At 26.1% G+C, this 18,637-nt stretch overlaps 2 protein-coding genes across 3 annotated transcripts in view; both read right to left on the bottom strand.

Annotated features, from left to right (window-relative positions):
- The window catches only part of LOC122510663 (chromatin-remodeling ATPase INO80), a 40,430-nt gene extending 25,554 nt beyond the window's left edge, over window positions 1–14,876 (bottom strand). The window contains exons 1-23 of the mRNA XM_043625461.1: window positions 14,664–14,876; window positions 13,888–14,041; window positions 13,732–13,808; window positions 13,413–13,624; window positions 11,232–11,402; window positions 10,819–11,112; window positions 10,454–10,612; window positions 10,199–10,368; window positions 9,801–10,017; window positions 9,571–9,658; window positions 9,149–9,440; window positions 6,948–7,150; window positions 6,624–6,764; window positions 6,211–6,332; window positions 5,817–6,106; window positions 5,384–5,663; window positions 5,051–5,203; window positions 4,151–4,406; window positions 3,582–3,709; window positions 3,085–3,179; window positions 2,534–2,606; window positions 472–630; window positions 55–157 (exon numbers count right to left, since the gene is read on the bottom strand). Of these exons, the coding sequence (XP_043481396.1) occupies window positions 55–157; window positions 472–630; window positions 2,534–2,606; window positions 3,085–3,179; window positions 3,582–3,709; window positions 4,151–4,406; window positions 5,051–5,203; window positions 5,384–5,663; window positions 5,817–6,106; window positions 6,211–6,332; window positions 6,624–6,764; window positions 6,948–7,150; window positions 9,149–9,440; window positions 9,571–9,658; window positions 9,801–10,017; window positions 10,199–10,368; window positions 10,454–10,612; window positions 10,819–11,112; window positions 11,232–11,402; window positions 13,413–13,624; window positions 13,732–13,808; window positions 13,888–14,021 (3,817 nt within the window). The 5' untranslated portion in view covers window positions 14,022–14,041; window positions 14,664–14,876. The remainder of the gene's footprint in view (window positions 1–54; window positions 158–471; window positions 631–2,533; window positions 2,607–3,084; window positions 3,180–3,581; window positions 3,710–4,150; window positions 4,407–5,050; window positions 5,204–5,383; window positions 5,664–5,816; window positions 6,107–6,210; window positions 6,333–6,623; window positions 6,765–6,947; window positions 7,151–9,148; window positions 9,441–9,570; window positions 9,659–9,800; window positions 10,018–10,198; window positions 10,369–10,453; window positions 10,613–10,818; window positions 11,113–11,231; window positions 11,403–13,412; window positions 13,625–13,731; window positions 13,809–13,887; window positions 14,042–14,663) is intronic.
- A 533-nt stretch (window positions 14,877–15,409) lies between these two features.
- Window positions 15,410–18,448, bottom strand: LOC122510665 (multiple coagulation factor deficiency protein 2 homolog). 2 transcript variants are annotated; one of them, XM_043625464.1, is made up of 4 exons: window positions 18,083–18,448; window positions 17,231–17,487; window positions 17,010–17,158; window positions 15,410–15,940 (listed from the first exon to the last, which is right to left on the bottom strand). In XM_043625464.1, the coding sequence occupies exons 1-4, from the start codon at window positions 18,188–18,190 to the stop codon at window positions 15,762–15,764; spliced, it is 693 nt and encodes a 230-aa protein (XP_043481399.1). In that variant the 5' UTR covers window positions 18,191–18,448; the 3' UTR covers window positions 15,410–15,761. The 2 variants fall into 2 exon arrangements, with proteins under 2 accessions (XP_043481399.1, XP_043481398.1); XM_043625463.1 differs by having other exon boundaries at window positions 17,231–17,490; window positions 18,083–18,444.
- Between the last annotated feature and the right edge of the window lie 189 nt (window positions 18,449–18,637).

Below are 18,637 nucleotides of genomic sequence, written 5' to 3'. Positions count from 1 at the left end.
ACTAATTTAATATTCGTTAGTTTCCGTCTTTTTTTTTTGTACAGTTATACTTACATTTAGCTTCAATTTCTTCATCGTCGAGTAGAAGAGAAACAACTTCTTTTGGCTTCAAGGTGTCTGGCTTGAAATTACCGCCGCTAATTACCATTCGTTGAATCTGAAATTTTTTATTAAATTCTTTAGTTTGAAATTTGATTAAGTTCTATAGTTTGAAATTTGGTTAAATTCTGTAGTTTAAAATTCGATTAAATTATATAGTTCGAAATTCGATTAAATTGTTTAGTTTAGTTTAGTTTGAAATATAATTAAAAATTAGCGACAGATTCAGCATAATTTATCACTTTGTATATAAAATTGTTGTTCTAAATTAACATTCTTGATTTATCACTTTATAAAATTGTTGTTTTAAATTAATATTCTCGATGGTTGAAGATTATGAATAAAGAAAGGAAAAAAAAAGATTTTAAGTACCTCACTCTTTTCTCGAGCCCTCTGGAGAATTCTTTCCTCTATGGTGCCTTTGCAGATTAATCGATAAACAGTGACCTGTTTGGTTTGACCTAATCTATGAGCTCGATCCATTGCCTGTTGATCTACTGTTGGATTCCAATCGCTGTCGTAGAAAATCACCTGCAAATTTATTAAATTTATCAGAATTAGTGTATTCGTTTACATAATTAAATTATGTTAATTAATCGAATCAACTAATTTATCGACGATTTTATTTAATTCCTAATTTACTTTGTTTCTTTCCGCCTTTATTTTTAATTTATTTATTTGTTTTGTTTCACTAATTTATTAATTTATCTCATCCTTCTTGATTCAATTAATTTACTTACTTTGTTTACTCAAAATATTTAATTAACCCAATAATTAATGAGTTTGAAAATCAATGGAAAGTAATTCAATTATCTTCAATAGAATTTTAATAAAATTTCTCAAAAGAAATCAATTATTTTTAATAAATTTGAATAAAATTCCATATAAGAATTGAATTATTCGTCGAAAAAATTTAAAAGAATTCAATTATTTTTTAAATTTTTAATAAAATACTATGCACCAATTGAATTATTTTCATAAGTTATAAAACTCTTCGGAGGAATTCAATTAATTTGATAATTTTATTAAAATTTCTCAAAAGAATTCAATTATTTTTAAACATTTTAATGAAATTCCATGTAAAAATTAAAATTATTTACAAAAATTTTAATTCAATTCTTCGATACAAATTCAATTTTTTTAACAATTTATTATAAAATTCGTCGCAACAATTCAATTATTTTCATAAGTTATAAAATTCTTCGAATTCAATTATTTTGAAAATTTTAATAAAATTTAAAATTAGAAGAATTGAAATAATTTTAGAATAATTTTAATTACACTTCTGAAAAGAATTTAATTACTGAAAAAAATTGTAATACAACTTTAATTGAATTCGTCGAAAAAATCTGTAAGAATTTAATTATTTTTTTAGATTTCAATAATATTTTTTGCACAAATTCAATTATTTTCATAAATAATAAATTTATTCAGATGAATTCAATTATTTTGAATATAATTGTAATAAAGTTCGTTTCAAGAATCAAATTATTTTTATAAATAATAAAATTCTCCAGAAGAATTCAATAAATTGCAAAAATAGTTTTAAAATTCTTCATAAGAATTCAATTATTTTCAAAACAATCTTAATTACTTTACCCGAGAGAATTTAATTATTTTCTAAATTTTCAATACAATTTTAATTACATTATTCGAAAGAATTGAATTATTTTCTAAATTTGTAATACAATTTTAATTGAATTTCTCCAAAGAATTGAATTATTTTCAAAAATTTCCATCAAATTCTTCAAAACAATTCAATTATTTTCAAAATTTTTTATAAAATTCTATGCAGAAATTAAATTATTTCAAATTTTATCACATAACTTATTTTCTAAATATTAATTAAAAAAATTTTAACTAATTATGAACAAAAGTAAATTATCTCCTTATGCATTCGATTAATTTACTTATTTTACTTACTCAAAATATTTCACTAACTTAATAAATAATAAATTTAAAAATGAATGAAAAATAATTAATTAAAAAATTAATTTCTCGTAATAATTTAATTTTTACACACAAGTGATTTTTTTCTCAGGATTTTGACGGAGAAAAGCAAATTACTTTCCGAATTTCTTATTAAATTTATAGTAAAATAAATAACTGTGTAAATTGTTTAGTTATTTACTGTGTAATTGTTACATACACACAAAAAAAGAAAAAAAAATAGATGACTAATTCTTTTAATTAATAAACTAATAGTTGAATAATTATTAATTTATTAATGTAAAGAATACATTTCTATTTTAGTTAGTTTAATTAATACACATAACAAACTATCGTCTAAGTAATTAATATAAATTAATTACTTAGATAATAATTACCCCTAGTTATTCCTTTTCATTTTACGATTTTGGACCATTTTTTCGAAATTTTCTGCTTTATATTTGTTTCTCGGAAGAATGAAAAGTGAATTTGAAAATGTACAAACCGTGTCTGCGGCCGTCAGGTTAATTCCCAGGCCTCCAGCTCTTGTACTCAGTAGAAAGACAAATATGTCCGCTCTGTAACATGAAAAGTGCAGATTTAACGTGCGAGTAACTATCCTGTGTATTTGTATGTAAATGAATTAGGGTTCTAATGCACTCTGAGAATATACATAATCCCTTTGAGACTCGCTTTATTATTGAGCTTTTAATTTCAAGGAATTTACATTTTTAAAAATAAAACAAGAATATTTAAATATATATATAATTAATTAAAGAAAAAATTTGAATGAAAAAAGCCTAAATATTTACATAAAAATATAATTAAAATGTTAAAAGCCCCCTTTGATTTGAATAAGAAGATTATTTGAAGGCTCAATGAAAATATTATTTAAAGATTTAAGAAGAATATAATTATCTGGCTATAGAATTGAATATTTTGAAAAGAATTTTCATATTTACAAAAAATGTTTTATTTATTTTTACTAATTAGAATTACTAATCGACTTTAATTTAGTTCAAAAATAATAAAAATCTTCTTTTTAGAAGTAATTACCTCTTTTGAAAATCTGCCACCATATCTCGACGATCAGATATTTTTGAAGAGCCATCCAATCGCATGAATGTGTGTTTTCTGTGATACATGTACTCCTGAAAAAATTCAACACATAAGAAAGTTTAAAAATTTGCTGATTCAAATTCTTAGACTAGAGAGCGTAAAACCTAAATTACTTTAATAAGAAATACGAATTAAAATTTTTCTTTAGCAAAAAGTAATTTGTGGAATAAAATCCAAATTATAATTTAGTTCAAAAACTAATAAAAACATTCAAATAATTTTTTTATATAAATTTTTAAATTCAATTTCAATTATTTCAATTTTAATTATTTTATAATTTATTTTGTTTAATTTTATTTACTATATTTAATTTGATTTTTTCAATTTTAATTTATTTTGATCTTTGCTGCATTTTTTGTTTTTAATCCAACAATGATTAGAAAACAGATATAAAAGAACGAATTAATTGTACAAAAAACAATGTGAAAACTCACCTCTAATAGATCAATCATTTTTGTCATTTGTGAATAAATAAGAACTCGATGACCTTGTTCTTTGAGTCTTTTCAAAAGACTATCAAGTACAGAAAGTTTACCAGCGTCAGTTACCAATGTCTGTTTATCTGTAAAATTAAGAATAAAAAATATTTAACAACAAGAAAGAAAGCATTTTTTAAAAGGAAAACGTATTTTATTTTCTTTATTCGAAAAATATTCCATTTTTAGGCAAAATTAGAGCTAACAGTAGAAAATCGAAATCAAAATTTTCTCACTCAGTTCAAATTTCGTTTAATTTAGTTAAAATAAAAAAGGTGTATGATTATAATATTATTGTATTTCTAAATTAAATTTTAAGCGCGAAATGGTGTATTTAATTTACTGTTATGTAAATTACAAACATTTTTTATTTTTAAATATCAAATTCAGTTTTTGAATAATAATTTTAGATTCAAAATTATTAAAAATTGAGATTTTCAATTTCTTATGTTATTATGCAAATTATAAAATTTTCGATTTTCCAAAGTTAGTTACGATTCCATTTAAAGACAGAAAAATAAAATTACCTGGAACAATGATATTGGACCATCCATTAATTGGAGTGCAAACGGCAAGACCTCCAATTTGTTGATAAGAAAACGTCGACGACGTTGATATCATTCTTGGTCCAAGTTTCTCCTCAAATAGTGACAAATTGAAGGCTTTTTCACATCCCATCCACAATATTCGTTGTCCAACGAGTCCACCACATTCATCGTGTCTTCTCCACGCACAAGAAGCTGCACTATTACTCACATAAAGTTTTCTAGGACTAGTGTGAACCTAATTTTTAAAAAAAGAAAAGAAATTGAAGATTTTTTAAAATGCTTTGTTGTAATAACAATGTAGGAAAAATAATAATAATAACTAGAGGTGTGCAAAAAGCTCGAAACCCGAAGCTCGAGCGGGTATTTTCGAGCTTTTCATTTTTCGAGCCGAGCCGAGCCGAGCCTATTCAGTTCGAGCTCGAGCCGAGCTCGGGCCGAGCCGAGCTTTATAAAAAGCTCGAATAATTTCGGGTACTCGAATTTTTCGGGTACCCGAAACTTTCGGGTACTCGAAATTTTCGAGTACTCGATTTGATTCGAGCCCTTGAGAAAATCCAAAATTTTCTACATTAATTTTTAATTAAATTTTTTTTTTCAAAAAAAAATTTTTTTTAATTTAAAAGCTCGAATTAAATCGAGTACTCGAAAATTTCGGTTACCCGAATTCATTCGAGTACTCGAAATATTCGAGTACTCGAGTGAATTCGGGTACCCGAATGTTTCGGGTACTCGAAAATTTCGGGTACCCGATACATCGAGCCCGGCTCGGGCTCGGCTCGACTCGAAAAAATTGCGGCCCGGCTCGGCTCGGCTTTTCGAGCTTTTTGCACACCTCTAATAATAACATTAATGTAAGATATCATTGAGGTCATTACTTACTTTTGGATTTGTATCGGAAAGAAAAGGTGGAAGATAAGTTTGCTGACAATATCGTAGAACAGGAACTCGAGGAGTGTGAGGATGTTCCGGCAATAAAGTCAACTTTGATTCTTCTCCTTGTTCCATTTTCACAGCGACAATTGCTCTCTGCAACTAAATGAATAGAAAATATTTTTATTTAAATTCAATATTAAAATTTTGTTTATTGATTTTTAAATTTTTCCTCCAATTTTTCGGATCATAAATAAAAAGAAATAATAGTATTTCAATAATGGAAAAAATTAGCATTGAGAATTTAAAAATTTAATTACAATTCTAGGAGTAAATAAATACCTTTAATAGGTCCTTGGATGCTTTACTGCTTCTCAAAATTCGATGCGAAACAGTTTCGGGCATTGAGTGAATTGAATGTGTAGTGTTAGTGTAGAAAGCTTCCCCTGCGACAATTTTTCTCGTAAAGATTAAATCTTCCGTTACTGGGGTTGTTGCCTCAATTTTTCTTTTCAAAATCCCGAAGATGTTATGAGGCTCCGGACCACTTTCCTCCACTCGCCAATCCTCCCAATGCCTCTTTAGTTTCATTTGTTGCTCCAAAAGTGTCGCCCTACAGAGCCTAATTAACATTTTTAAGAGAAATTTAATTTATCATTTAATTATTAACATAAATTGAATTATATTTACATATATTTTAGACCATAATTTTTAAATTATAATTCCTTTAAAAAATGTGTGATTCAAATAAATGCAAATTGCAACAAAAACTCACCTGAAGAGAATGCCAATGACGAAAAATTTATTCAACTCCATTGGAGAGAGGTTAATTAGTCGAGAGAATGAAAAACAGGAATTCTCATTCCCCTCGCAAAATAGGGATCTGTGAATGTATTCCGTTGCGAAAATAAATAATTTATTGTACAGCAAGTGATTTCTAGATGGCAACGATTCATTCAATATTCCCTCTATATACAAAAGAGTTGGCATTTCGTAAGGTTCCGTTTTCATAAACAATGGTGATCGTGCATCTCGTCTTTCAAAAAGTTCCGGATGATTGCAAACCTGCATTTACAAAAGAAGCAAAAACAAAAAAAGATTAACTTAAATAATTGAAAAGTAGACAAAATTTTTTAAAATTCAATAGTGCGTAAAATAAAATTCCAAACCTTTCGAAATTGCATAACTAAATTCATCAAATTGGATGTGAAATTCTTATCGGTCGGCATCGAATCTCCTCCACCAACCGTATAATGTAATAGGTCCTCTATTCTTATCTTTTTCTTTAGAGCTAAAACAAATTCGCCGGTAAATTTAAATTTCACGAAATCAATTTCTTTCATGTAAATTAATTTTTTTTACTAATTACATACTAATTTATAAAATTGTCGATTCAAAAAAAAGCAAGAGACAATTTTGAGAGAAAGACTTTTCTCTGAACTCCCTGATTTCCCTAAACTGTGGTAACACTATAATTATTAAATTAGCAAAATTCTAAACTATAATATAAAAAAAATTAGATAATTTAGAATTAAAATGAAATCAGTGAAAAATTGAATTAACTCGTTATAACAAAAATTACCTGAGTAAAGAAGTTTTTGCCGTGTAGTCAAAGGACAATAGACCATGACTTCAATCTTATCAGAAAGCTCATTTTCCACGTCTTTCTTTATCCTTCTCAACATGAAGGGCTTCAGGATCATGTGTAATCGTGACAAGTGCTCTAAAAAAAATTACACAATATAAAGTTATTATTTAACGAAATATTTGAAATTATTTTCCTACTTATTACAAATCTTAATCACATTAATACAAATATTAGTTATTTATATTTTGATCACAGGAGTGTTTAAATTTATTTTTTACTTAATCAAAATTGTCAATTAATGAAAAAAATAATATTTACTTTCATCGATTCCTGTTTTATTCTCAGCGTGACTTTCAATATCTTTAGAGAACCACTCGTTGAATTCATCATGAGAATCGAATAATGTTGGCATGATAAAGTGAAGCAAAGCCCAAAGTTCTGCCATACTATTTTGAATAGGTGTTCCACTCAGAAGAAGTCGATTCCGACAACTGAAGCCCAGCAACAGTTTCCATCTCATACTGAGAACAAAGAGAAATTAATGATTTATTAATAATTCATCCAAGTTATTCACTCAATAATTGAAAATAATTCGCAAAAACTACACTTAAAAATAGAAAGAAAACAAAAAGAAATATTTACACTTTATTAATTGATCCACGCAATAATTGCAAATAATTCGCAAAAACTACGCATAAAAATAGAAAGAGAACAATAATGAAAACAAAAATAAATTCACTCTAAAAATTATTAGATACTCAAAAAAATGTTCCAATTAAATTTATTTACAAATTTATTCAAAAGTAAAATTATTCAAAAACAACAATAGTTTTATTTAAAATAAATATTTAATCATTTTTTTTTAAGATGTTCAAAAATTTCAAATTTAAACCTTCTCAAATTGAACAACTCATAAGAATATTTTATTATAAAGCATAAAGATATCGATCACTCCGAGTCTTCGACTCGGAGTAATCCATTTCTTTATGTTTTATAATAATTAAAGATGACCGACTGACAAAGTCATAATTTTATTATTATAAGAATATTGTTACTGTAATTTCTTCAACATTATTTGTATCATTTCAATTCAATTAACATTTTCTAGAATTTTTAACTAAAGTTCTACTTTAAATCAATAACATTAATTATTACTCAATTAAAATTTTTCAAAAAAAATTAATTCTACAGAATCGTTAGTTAAAAGTAGGAAAAATAATAATTTAATTCAACGAGAAATCAATTATTTAAATACAAAAATAAATAATATTGAATGTTTCTTAAAATTTTTATTATAACAATTTTTGAAAATAATTGAAAAGTTTTTGAAGAATTTTATTACATTTTTTAAAAATAATTGCATTCCTGAGAAGAATTTAAATATAATAATTTTTTAAAACAATTGAATTCATGAGAAAGGCCACAATCAAAAAACAGTATTTGACAAAAATTAAGGTCCTAAAAACATAACAATTAAAATTTTTGAAAATAATTGACTTCTTGAGAAGAATTTTTAATAAATGTTTGACAATAATTTAATTCTTGAGAAGAATTTCTCTATCTACTTAAATAAATATAATTAAATTCTAGACGAGAATTTTTAAAAAATTTTAAAAATAATTTAATTTCTGCAAAGTATTTTATTACTTTTCAAAAGAATTGAATTTTTGTGATGAATTTTGATATTTATCAAAATAATTGAATTTTGGAAAAGAATTTTATTAAAATTCCTTAGAATAATTGATTTTATGGGAAGAATGTATGCGATTTTGTTGTTTATCGAGCTAATTGAATTCTTTTGCAAAATTACTTAAAAAATTTTTGAAAATAATTGATTTTCTGCGACGAATTAAATGTTATTCATGAAAATATTTGATTACAACAAATTTTATTGTTTTATTGAATTATTGAATTGCAAAAAACTTTTGAAAGTAATAATTGAACTTTTGCAAAGATTTTTATAAATTTTTAAAAATAATTTAAATTCTTCGAATAATTTTATTACATTTGAAAATAATTCAATTCTTGGGATGAATATTGTTTTTTAAAAATAAGGTAGGTCATAACAAGTTTGTGCAAATTATAAGAATTTAAGATACAAACAACTTCTAAACATAATTGAGACTTGACTTCACCAAAATACTAATCTTACAAATTTTATAAATTTTATGAAAAATTTCATCGATTATAAATTTTAAGATTTAAAACTTTCAAAACAAAAGTTTCCAATTGAAAGTTTCAACAGCACTATGCTAAATTTGGTGTGAATTTTTTTAATTAAAAGATAAAAGAAAAAATAGGGGAAATTTTCAAAATAGGGTACGTTTAGGGGCCAAAATTTAAAAAAGGGGACACAGACTGTGAAGCCTGAAACAATGAAGAAAACAATAAAGAAAATAAAAAAAAATTGAAAAAGCGAAAATAAGAGCAAGCGATTAACACAAACAGTAATAGAAATTAATCAAGTAGAAAAATTGATATATTAAAATTAAAGGAGAAAGGAAAAATATTTAACTAACCTGCTTGTACTCTTAATGGCTTGAGCTTCATCAAGAATCATGTACTGCCATTTAATTCTGTTGAAATACTTGTAATCAGTGATGACAAGTTGATAACTTGTTATTACAACGTGAAAAGAGGCTTCTTTTGTGTGTAAATCTTTGGTATCCCAGAATTGTCGAAGAATTTTTCTTTCCTGCGGATTTCCCCAATATGGGACAACTTTAAATCCAGGGACAAATCTCGCCATTTCTTGCTGCCAATTATGCAACGTTGACGCTGGTGAAATTATTAAAAACGGTCCCCAAACAGCTGCGAAAAAAAATTAATTCATAAATTACGTTTCATTTTATTATTGTAATTTCTTTTTAATAACTTTAATAACTTGCATTGTAATTAATTTTTATTGTATTATTCTACGGTAATTAATTTTGTCACTTACAGTATTTTTCAGCTACATGACACAAGAATGCTATCGATTGCACTGTCTTTCCCAAGCCCATTTCATCAGCTAAAATTCCACTGATTCCCTGTAATAAAGAATCAATAATAATTTTACTTATTAATGTTATTGCATAGAAAAAAAAATTAATTTTCAATAACTTTCAGTAACTTGAAGTTCATATTCAACAAACTTTAAATTAATTTCAAATAACTTAATAAAATACAAACCTGATCGTAAAGATTAGCCAACCAATTCATGCCCTTTAATTGATAACCCTTAAGATTTCCTTTGAAAATCGATGGCTGCGGGTGTTCCTGCGTCTCAGGAGTGTCGCTCAATCGTAATTCTTGATTAGCTTTAGCCGTATCAAATTGCCTAGTCCTCGCTCTTTCACTATCAAAAGCTTCCGTTGCATTTCTCTTCGCCTTTTGCTTCATACTGTCGCTGCAATTGAAAGAAAAATCAAATTTTAATAAAATACAATAGCAAAAAAATAAAATTGTATTTTACGATGAATAATAAAAAATGAAATTTTTTAAAATAAAACTTTAAAAAAAGTGAGAGTATTTTTTTAAGTTTTAAACAAACGAATTGAATTTTTAAAAATAAAAATTTGAAATTCTACCTATTGTAGTCGTCGATTCCAATTAATCTAGGATTCTTTTCCTCGTCAAGTTGATTTAAGATTCTCATTTGTTCTTCGGTGGAAACTTTACCAACTTTTCGTGACATGAAGTGAGCGTAGAGTTCAGTTTGTGTAATGAGAAAGTTTAATTTCCTTTGTTGTCGTTTCGCCTAAAAATAGAAAGAAAATAATAACAAATGCTCAATATTGAAATAATGAGTGTATGAAAAATTAATTTAAATATTGTGTAAAAACCTCTATCATTTCCACATCCATTTTTCGTTGTTCTTCCGCCTCCTTTTCCAATCTCCTTCTCGTTTCTCGTTCCACACGATCGTATCGTTTCCAATAGGATTGCATTTCTCTTGTTAATCTCTTCGCCCTCCAGATTGTCTCCTTCATATTCTTCTGAGACTAGAATTGAAAAATATAATAATTAAATTAATTAAATTAATTTTTTTGTAATTTTATTCTGATATTTTAATTTTAGTTCGTATTTAATTTTAATTAGTTTTAGTTTGCATTTTCTAGTAGAATTATAAGCAGAAATTAACAGAGCAGATTATTATTATTATTATTACCAATTAAGCATAGTAGTAATTAAGCATTTTAATATTTACCTGCATTGCCTTTTGCCGCCAATATTTCATACAGTGTTGAGCTACTTTTTTACAACTAATTAACATCTCCTTATGATTATTAATTTTCGCTCTTTGTACTTTTCCAAGTTCCTTCTTCGACATCATTATCCAAATCTTTTTCCTCCTCATTGCCATAACTTCGGGACTTTTATTATTATGCTTTTTTCTAGCTCGACCACGTGCCTGAAACTTCATTGCAGACTCCAAATCAGTTTCATCTAATTCCTCATCTTTCAATCCACTTCGTTCCCATTCGTCCTCGGGATAATTGTACTGTACGAATAGAAATTTACATAAATTAAAATTTCATTTTTTTTTCTTTTTTCATTGAAGAAAATATTTTCGACTTTATTCAAAAAAAAAAAAAAAAAAAAAAAAAAACACTTTCGCACCTTATCGTCAGGAACCTTTTGTCGTCCTCCCTTTTCCTTTTTAATTTTTACAACCTTTGCATCCGGTCTTCTTTCCTTCTTCTTTTTATTTCCAACAATGAGCTTCTGATGCTCCGGAAATCTATCGTAACTTGATAACAATCCAGCACCATAATACTGATACTGAATGTTCTGTAATGAAAAAATTATAACAAATTTAATTATTTTGAAATTCAATTTAACAAATTTTCAATTAATTTGATGATTCTTGAATAAATCTGTCTTAAAAATTCAAATAACTTTGAACAATTGAATTAAAATCTCTCAGATAACTAATTTTTATAGAATTTTAAATAAAATGATTTAAAACTTGAATAATTTTTACAATAAATAAATAAGTAATTTCTTCACAGCAATTGAAATTTTCAAGAATTTTAGATTAAAATTTTCTGAAATTGAATTATCTTTAAAAATAAAAACTTTTTTTTATAAAAATGTATAAAATACTTATTTGTTTGACAAATCAGAATTATGCTGGATTGCAAATTTTCTGTTTATCAATCACAATTTTCTTTATAAAATCATAAGTTTCCTGTAGAATCAGATGAAATTTTTGGGGTAATTTCTATTTTTAATCACAATTTTTTTAACATAATTACAAGTTTTTTTTAGAAATAAAGGAAACAATGTTTATGAATCACATTTTTAGACAAGATTTGAAGTTTATTTTCGAAGAAAAGAAAAATAATTTACAAAATTTCTATTTGTTAATCACGATTTTAAAAAAAATTATAATTATTAAATTATGAAATATTAAAATTCTATTTCATGGTTGCCACAAAATGATAAATATAAAATTTTAGGCTTTTTCCATCGTTTTCAGGTCAATACTTATGACATTCCAGTCAAAAATTAAAAAAATTTCTGGCCTAATAACACAGCTTAAGCTCTAAATTTTTTTTAAAATTTCCAAATACTAAACATTTAATAAGAATTACAAACCGAAAATTTTTCTTTCTTAGAGATTTTTATATGGCAATGAGATAAAAACGTTTTTTAAATTTAAGTTAAAATTTTCATAAAAATCTTTAAAAACAAGCAAAAAAATTTTTAACTTAAAAAAAAAAATTAATTACTGGTCACAAACTACTGCTAAAACAATTCCAATAATTATCTGAGTCGTCAAAATTAATTCAATTGACAATTCATAAAAAAGTAACCACAGCCGATAATCAGCAGAAGATGAAACATTATTTTTTTGGCGAACTTTATCTTCTGTTTAATAACAAAAATTAGTCAAAAAATTTGTTCCTGGTCCTAAACTATTACTAGAACAATTCTAATAATTATCTGAGTCGTCAAAATTAATTCAATTGACAATTTAAAAACGGAACCACAGCCGATAATCAGCAGAAGATGAAAAATTATTTTTTGTGCAAACTTTATCTTCTGTTTAATAACAAAAATTAGTCAAAAAATTTGTTCCTGGTCCTAAACTATTACTAGAACAATTCTAATAATTATCTGAGTCGTCAAAATTAATTCAATTGACAATTCATAAAAAGTAACCACAGCCGATAATCAGCAGAAGATGAAAAATTATTTTTTGGGCGAACTTCATCTTCTGATTACTAACAATTGTTAGTCAAAAAATTTTTCCCTGGTCATAAATTATTACTAGAACAATTTCAATTAATATCCGGATCATCAAAATTAATTCAATTGACAATTCATAAAAAGTAACCACAGCCGATAATCAGCAGAAGATGAAACATTATTTTTTGGGCGAACTTTATCTTCTGATTACTAACAATTGTTAGTTAAAAAATTTTTTTCTTGTCCTGAACTATTGCTAGAACAATTCCAATAAATATGTGGGTCATCAAAATTAATTCAACTGACCTTTCAACTTAGAACTCATTTGCTTAAAAAAACATTAATTTAAAGTAAAATAAATCGTCTCGTTATTTTATTGTTTTCGTTTTTTAAAAACGTTAGCAGAGTTAAGCTTTTCTACGAAAAAACAAAAATTTTGTTGTTATTCTAGAAATTTGTTACTTTTCAGGTACTTTTAATAAAATTCACCAACATTTCCGACCAACTGAGTTCTTCGTGACCTTTTTCTGAATTTCCTGATTTCCCTGACTTGTGGCAATTCTGTTAATTAATAAATAAAAAATGGGACAATGTAGCGAATCATACCTCCTGTTTCTGATAAAATCGAGCTTGATACTTTTTCCTAAGAATGTGAAATTTTAACATATCCTGGAAATCATCTTCCGTTATTGGTCCATCTGTATCCGATTCCGATTCAGAACTATCGGATGTTTCACTGAGAAGAACATCCTGTAACCATCTACGCTCGTCTCCCACATTACTCATATTATACAATCGAAGCTTATTTATCCTTTCCTCTGAAAATTAATCATTTCGTTAATTTATTTACGATACGATACTTTATAAATGATAAAATAAAATGAATAAAATTATATAATTCTATAAAGACGATAGTTCAACGAACCCTCTTTCTGTGTCAAGATATCCTCGAGATATGTTTCAGATTCATCAGAAGATTCTGACGATTCGTTGTCTTCATTACTGTGAAATAAAAAATATCGAACGATTAGCAATCAGTATAATTTTCGAGAGTAATCTCTATATAATTGTAGATTAATACCTGACACGATCTCGAAAGAGATCATTTATTTGTGATAAAAAAGGCTGAACATTAACACTCCGCTCTAATCGTTGCAAATGCAATGGAGCTGCCATCTCGGCATCCAACCCCATCATTCGGTTCCGATCAGTCATAATCGAAACTTTCTATTATCCTAAAAAATTAATAATTCATTGTAAATATTCCGTTATCGAAAAATTGGAAAATAAACAATTATTCTAGTTTCGACACAAGGTAAACTATAAATTCAATAAACACCACACTCATTACTATTTAAAGTCGAATTCGACTATTATATTCGAAATAATCGAGTTTAAAAACAGAAAGAATTCGAAAATAAAAATTGGTACACAAAACAGTAAATGACCACCAGCACTGACCCCAAACTCCACACTTATTTCAAACAAACCTCAAAAATAATGAAACAACAAACTTCATTGACTCCTACAGAAAAAATTTCCACATCCTCATGAGTAAAAATAGTAATAAACTAATAAAAAAATTAGAATAAAATAAGAGAATGTTTGTAAAGAATTGTTGTTTATAAAAGGCAAAGATATGAGTAAACATGTGTTTTCATGTGACGAATTCTGGCGATGAATGTTGGAAAAGAAAATTTTCTAAAATCAACAAACTACGCGTCATTGAATGTAAAAATTTTCAATTTCTTGAAATGTGGATAATTTCATTACATAAGGAGAGAATGACATGACGAATCATTTATAGTATATGGTTATATTTTACAGAAAATACTCAAGTTTTTATCATACAATCACCTTGTTTGTTTGGTTAGAAGTAGCCCGCAATTTATTTCGTTGATATAATGGGCGCGTCAGCATTAAATGAAATCTTCTTTTTCACATTGAAAATGAATATACTACACGATGAAAAAATCATAATATACAGAAAGCAAGAGATCGCAGACATTTGGCGTGCTAAAGAGCAGGGATAGGGAATATTGTTGGCCACCATTTTTGTTTTCATGAGATGGCGCGTTCATCGCCCGTGTCCCCCTTGCGTCTTTTCTCTAAACTGTCGTCCATAGACTTATCCAATTGTTTCTTTTCATTTTCACAACAATTTTTACTTTTAATTAATAGTAATTGAGTTATTTAATAATTGAGTTATTATTCACGAAAGGCTGTAATTAAAGGGGTTGATTAATTAGATGGAAATTGTTAACTAGTGATTAGAAGAACACGGAGAAATATTATGATTGGTCGATTGTTGAAGAGCGTTTTGGCGGTAAATTCAAATTTATTCTTACCATCTTTCGGTAATTATTAATTAACAATTGTTTATTTCGGTCTTATTCATGTTGTTAATTCAATTCAATTAGAAAAAATTAAGAATTCAGAAGAATTGCAAAGAATCTTCAGTTGAAATTTGCAACTATTGTTTAAAAATAAGAATTAATTATTGAAAATTATTCAAACGCGGTAAATTTAAACTTTGTGTTATTTATCTCGAAAAACCTCAAATACGAATCTTTTTGACACTCAGAAAAATCAATTTCACATAATTTATAACTTAAAATATAATTTATTCATAGTTCATTTATACAGTACCTTTAAAAATACAATAAATTCGCAAAGTTTCATTTTACTCTTTTTCCTCCCACACACATGGAAAAAATGCACATTCAAAATTTACAAATACGTTTATCGTTTGCTGGTTGTTTTTTTTTTTTACTTTTTAAACGGTTTCATTAATAAAGTACAAATTGCCTAAAGTTGTAATAAATTATTTTCACAATATGGTGGTTCCCTGTTTGATGTTTTAATTTCTTACGGTATTAATAGAGTCAACATGATTTTGTTTCTTACCAATTAGGACAACTTATATTAAATATTTATTTATTTTTTTCCTTTTTTTTATGAAGATGCTTTGGCGGCATTTTTCTGTTGAGCTTGAATAAATTCTGGATAATCGATGAAACCATCTTGATTCGTATCGTCTGATTGCAAAATTGGTTCTATTAATTGCAATAATTCCTCGTCGGGGAAAATTTTTGCTCCCTCGTCATGTGAATTTGGATCTTTACCTCCGTGTTCTATTAATAAAATATTTGATTGTAAAAATAGTAATTGAAGTAACGAATTATTTTATAATTAAATTATTTTTATAATTGAAACGAATAAAAGTTGAATTTGAGAGAAAATATCAGGGAAAGAAAATTTTTTGTCAGTAAAATCAGCGAAATGTCAGGAAAAAAAATTGTTGTGAGGGAAATTAAGAAAATTGAGACTTTATTCGACTTATTTTCACAAATTGAAGAATTTTAATTTGCAAATTTTAAAAATAATTGAAATATCAAAAATGTTGATGAAAAATCTTTAAAGGTAAATTTAAAAACGAAAGTTAGTTTCGAATTTCTTAAAGTTCAATATTTTCAGTATTTTCAATTATATATTTCCAAAAATTAAAATACATACAAAAATAATAAGATTTTAGAATTATTTTTAACATTTTGGAGAAAACATGTTCATGTTCAAAATTTTTCATTAAAATTCATCAAAAAATTAATTAGTTTTTTTAAATTATACAAAAATTCTTTTAAGAAATTCAATTATTTTCGAAAAATTACATTATAATATTTTTAAAAACTAATTATTAGAATTGTTTTATAATAATTTTTTAAGATTAAATTACCTTCGAACAATGTAAATAAAAATTTATGAAAATTTACTTTTTGGACTTATTAAAATTTTTGAGAAATCATGGTCCTGTTTATAATTAAAATTCTTCAAAAATTTGATCAGTTTTATTTATATTTTTCAAAAATTCAATTATTTTTAAAAAATTTTACCAAATTTGAATTGTTTGGAAATTTTTCAAAAAACTATTATCTTTCAAAAATTATGTTTTATAATAAAAATTAAAGATGACCGAGTGATAAAATCATTATTTTATTTGTAACTGTAGGTAACTTCTTAAAAATTATTTTCATCATTTTAATTCAATTGTTATTTTCTAGAATTTTTAATTATTTTTTATGAAAATAATTCAATTCCTTAAAAAAATTTTACTTTTTATGATCCGAGCCCTGTATTTTGTCGGGGAAAATAATTTTAATGTCAGTAAATTGTTAGGGAAATGTTTTAAAAATAAGATTTACTCACCATGCCAGTGAATGAGGGACTTAATAAGTTCACAACCATCTAATTTATTATTATTGTCAGCGTCGTGCATTTTAAAGTAATGGAATTGAAGTTCTTGTTCTGTCATTTTGGACGTATCGAGCGGAACTTCCATATGTTCCTTAATATGGCTGTTTATGAAAAATTAAAAATAGAAATGATATAAATTAATTTTTTCCACTTTAAAAAAAAATTCTACGTACTCTTTTTCTTGGGCAATATTGGCGGCGTTGAGAACTTGTTGTTGTCCATGATGAGCATGTCCATGACCATGAGGTTGTTGATGTTGTTGTTGTTGATGCTGTGGTACTTGATGATGTTGCACAGGTACCTGTTGATGCATTGGCACTTGTTGTTGTTGCACAGGCATTTGTTGATGATGCATTTGTTGCTGTTGTTGAGGAGCATTATATTGTTGCCCATGTTGCATCGGCACATTTTGTTGAGGTACTTGCTGATACTGCTAAAAATTTCACGCTTACAAATAGAAAATCCATTCGACAAGTATTTTAAATTAATTATGAAATTATTTACATCCTTCCTATGTATTTTAATTTTTATTCGATTCTCAAAAGAAAGAATTAAATTCCTCAATTTTTCTTTGAAAAATTAAATTAATTAGAATTAAATATATTTTAAAATATAATTAAAAAAAAATTGTTTTCCAAATATAATTATTCCAGAATAATTTGTTAAAAATGAATTTTTAATGAAATCATTTTATTAATTTTATTAAATAATTTCTATCCAAATATTTCAAGTAGGTTAAAAAAAATAGGTCAATTATGAAATATAATTCTTCTACGTGTATATTTCAATTACGAAACATTTAAAAAAAATACAGGAGTAATTGCAGAAACCTCTTATCAACAATTAGACAAAATACACAAATTACAAAGCAATTACGATAAGATAATTATGATAATTATTTATACACTAATGATTGTTGATAAACTTATGTCTAACAGCAATACAGTTAAAAGTACATAACTCCAAGTTTCATGAGACCATATGTTTATGAAATTAAGCCAAGGTGTAAAAAAAATGTAACAAACCTGTTGATAATGTTGTGGAGGTACACCAGGTGCAATACGATCACCCTGGCCATAAGCCAATTTAAGCCACGAGCAACAAATAAATAAAATCCACAATGTAAAATTCATGTTTTTTTTCCTATTTATTCTTCCCGGTGAGTGAAAAATATGGTGAAACTTGTCAAGATGTGTCAATTGAATAATGAATTTGTTTAGAAAAACTCAATAACTGAAAACGTGTCATGTACGTTTACAATTGGAATATTTATTACTCTTCTGTTATTTAAAACGAAATCGTATTTTAAAAAATAAACTTTTATTATAAAACGATTTCATTAATAGCGGATTATTTCTTGGTTATGTTTGAAGAATTTTGCAGACCTTGCAGACTGACGTGTTCAAAAATCGTGTTCCAAAAATAGGAGGGGGAAAGAGAGAATTTTCAGTTTTCAGATTGAGTAAACAAATGTATACACGTTATTATTTACTTCCGTTTATAACGAGAATAATCCCCGGTGTGATAAGATTATAAAAATAAAGTTTTTCCAAGTACTTGAGTTTAGTTAAAACACTTAC

This window comes from Leptopilina heterotoma, unplaced genomic scaffold (genome assembly GCF_015476425.1).
Source record: "Leptopilina heterotoma isolate Lh14 unplaced genomic scaffold, ASM1547642v1 Lhet_73, whole genome shotgun sequence".
In the NCBI taxonomy this organism is placed as follows: domain Eukaryota; kingdom Metazoa; phylum Arthropoda; class Insecta; order Hymenoptera; family Figitidae; genus Leptopilina; species Leptopilina heterotoma.
The sequence above is the reverse complement of the archived record's forward strand: the minus strand, read 5'-3'. Positions and strand labels throughout refer to the sequence as shown.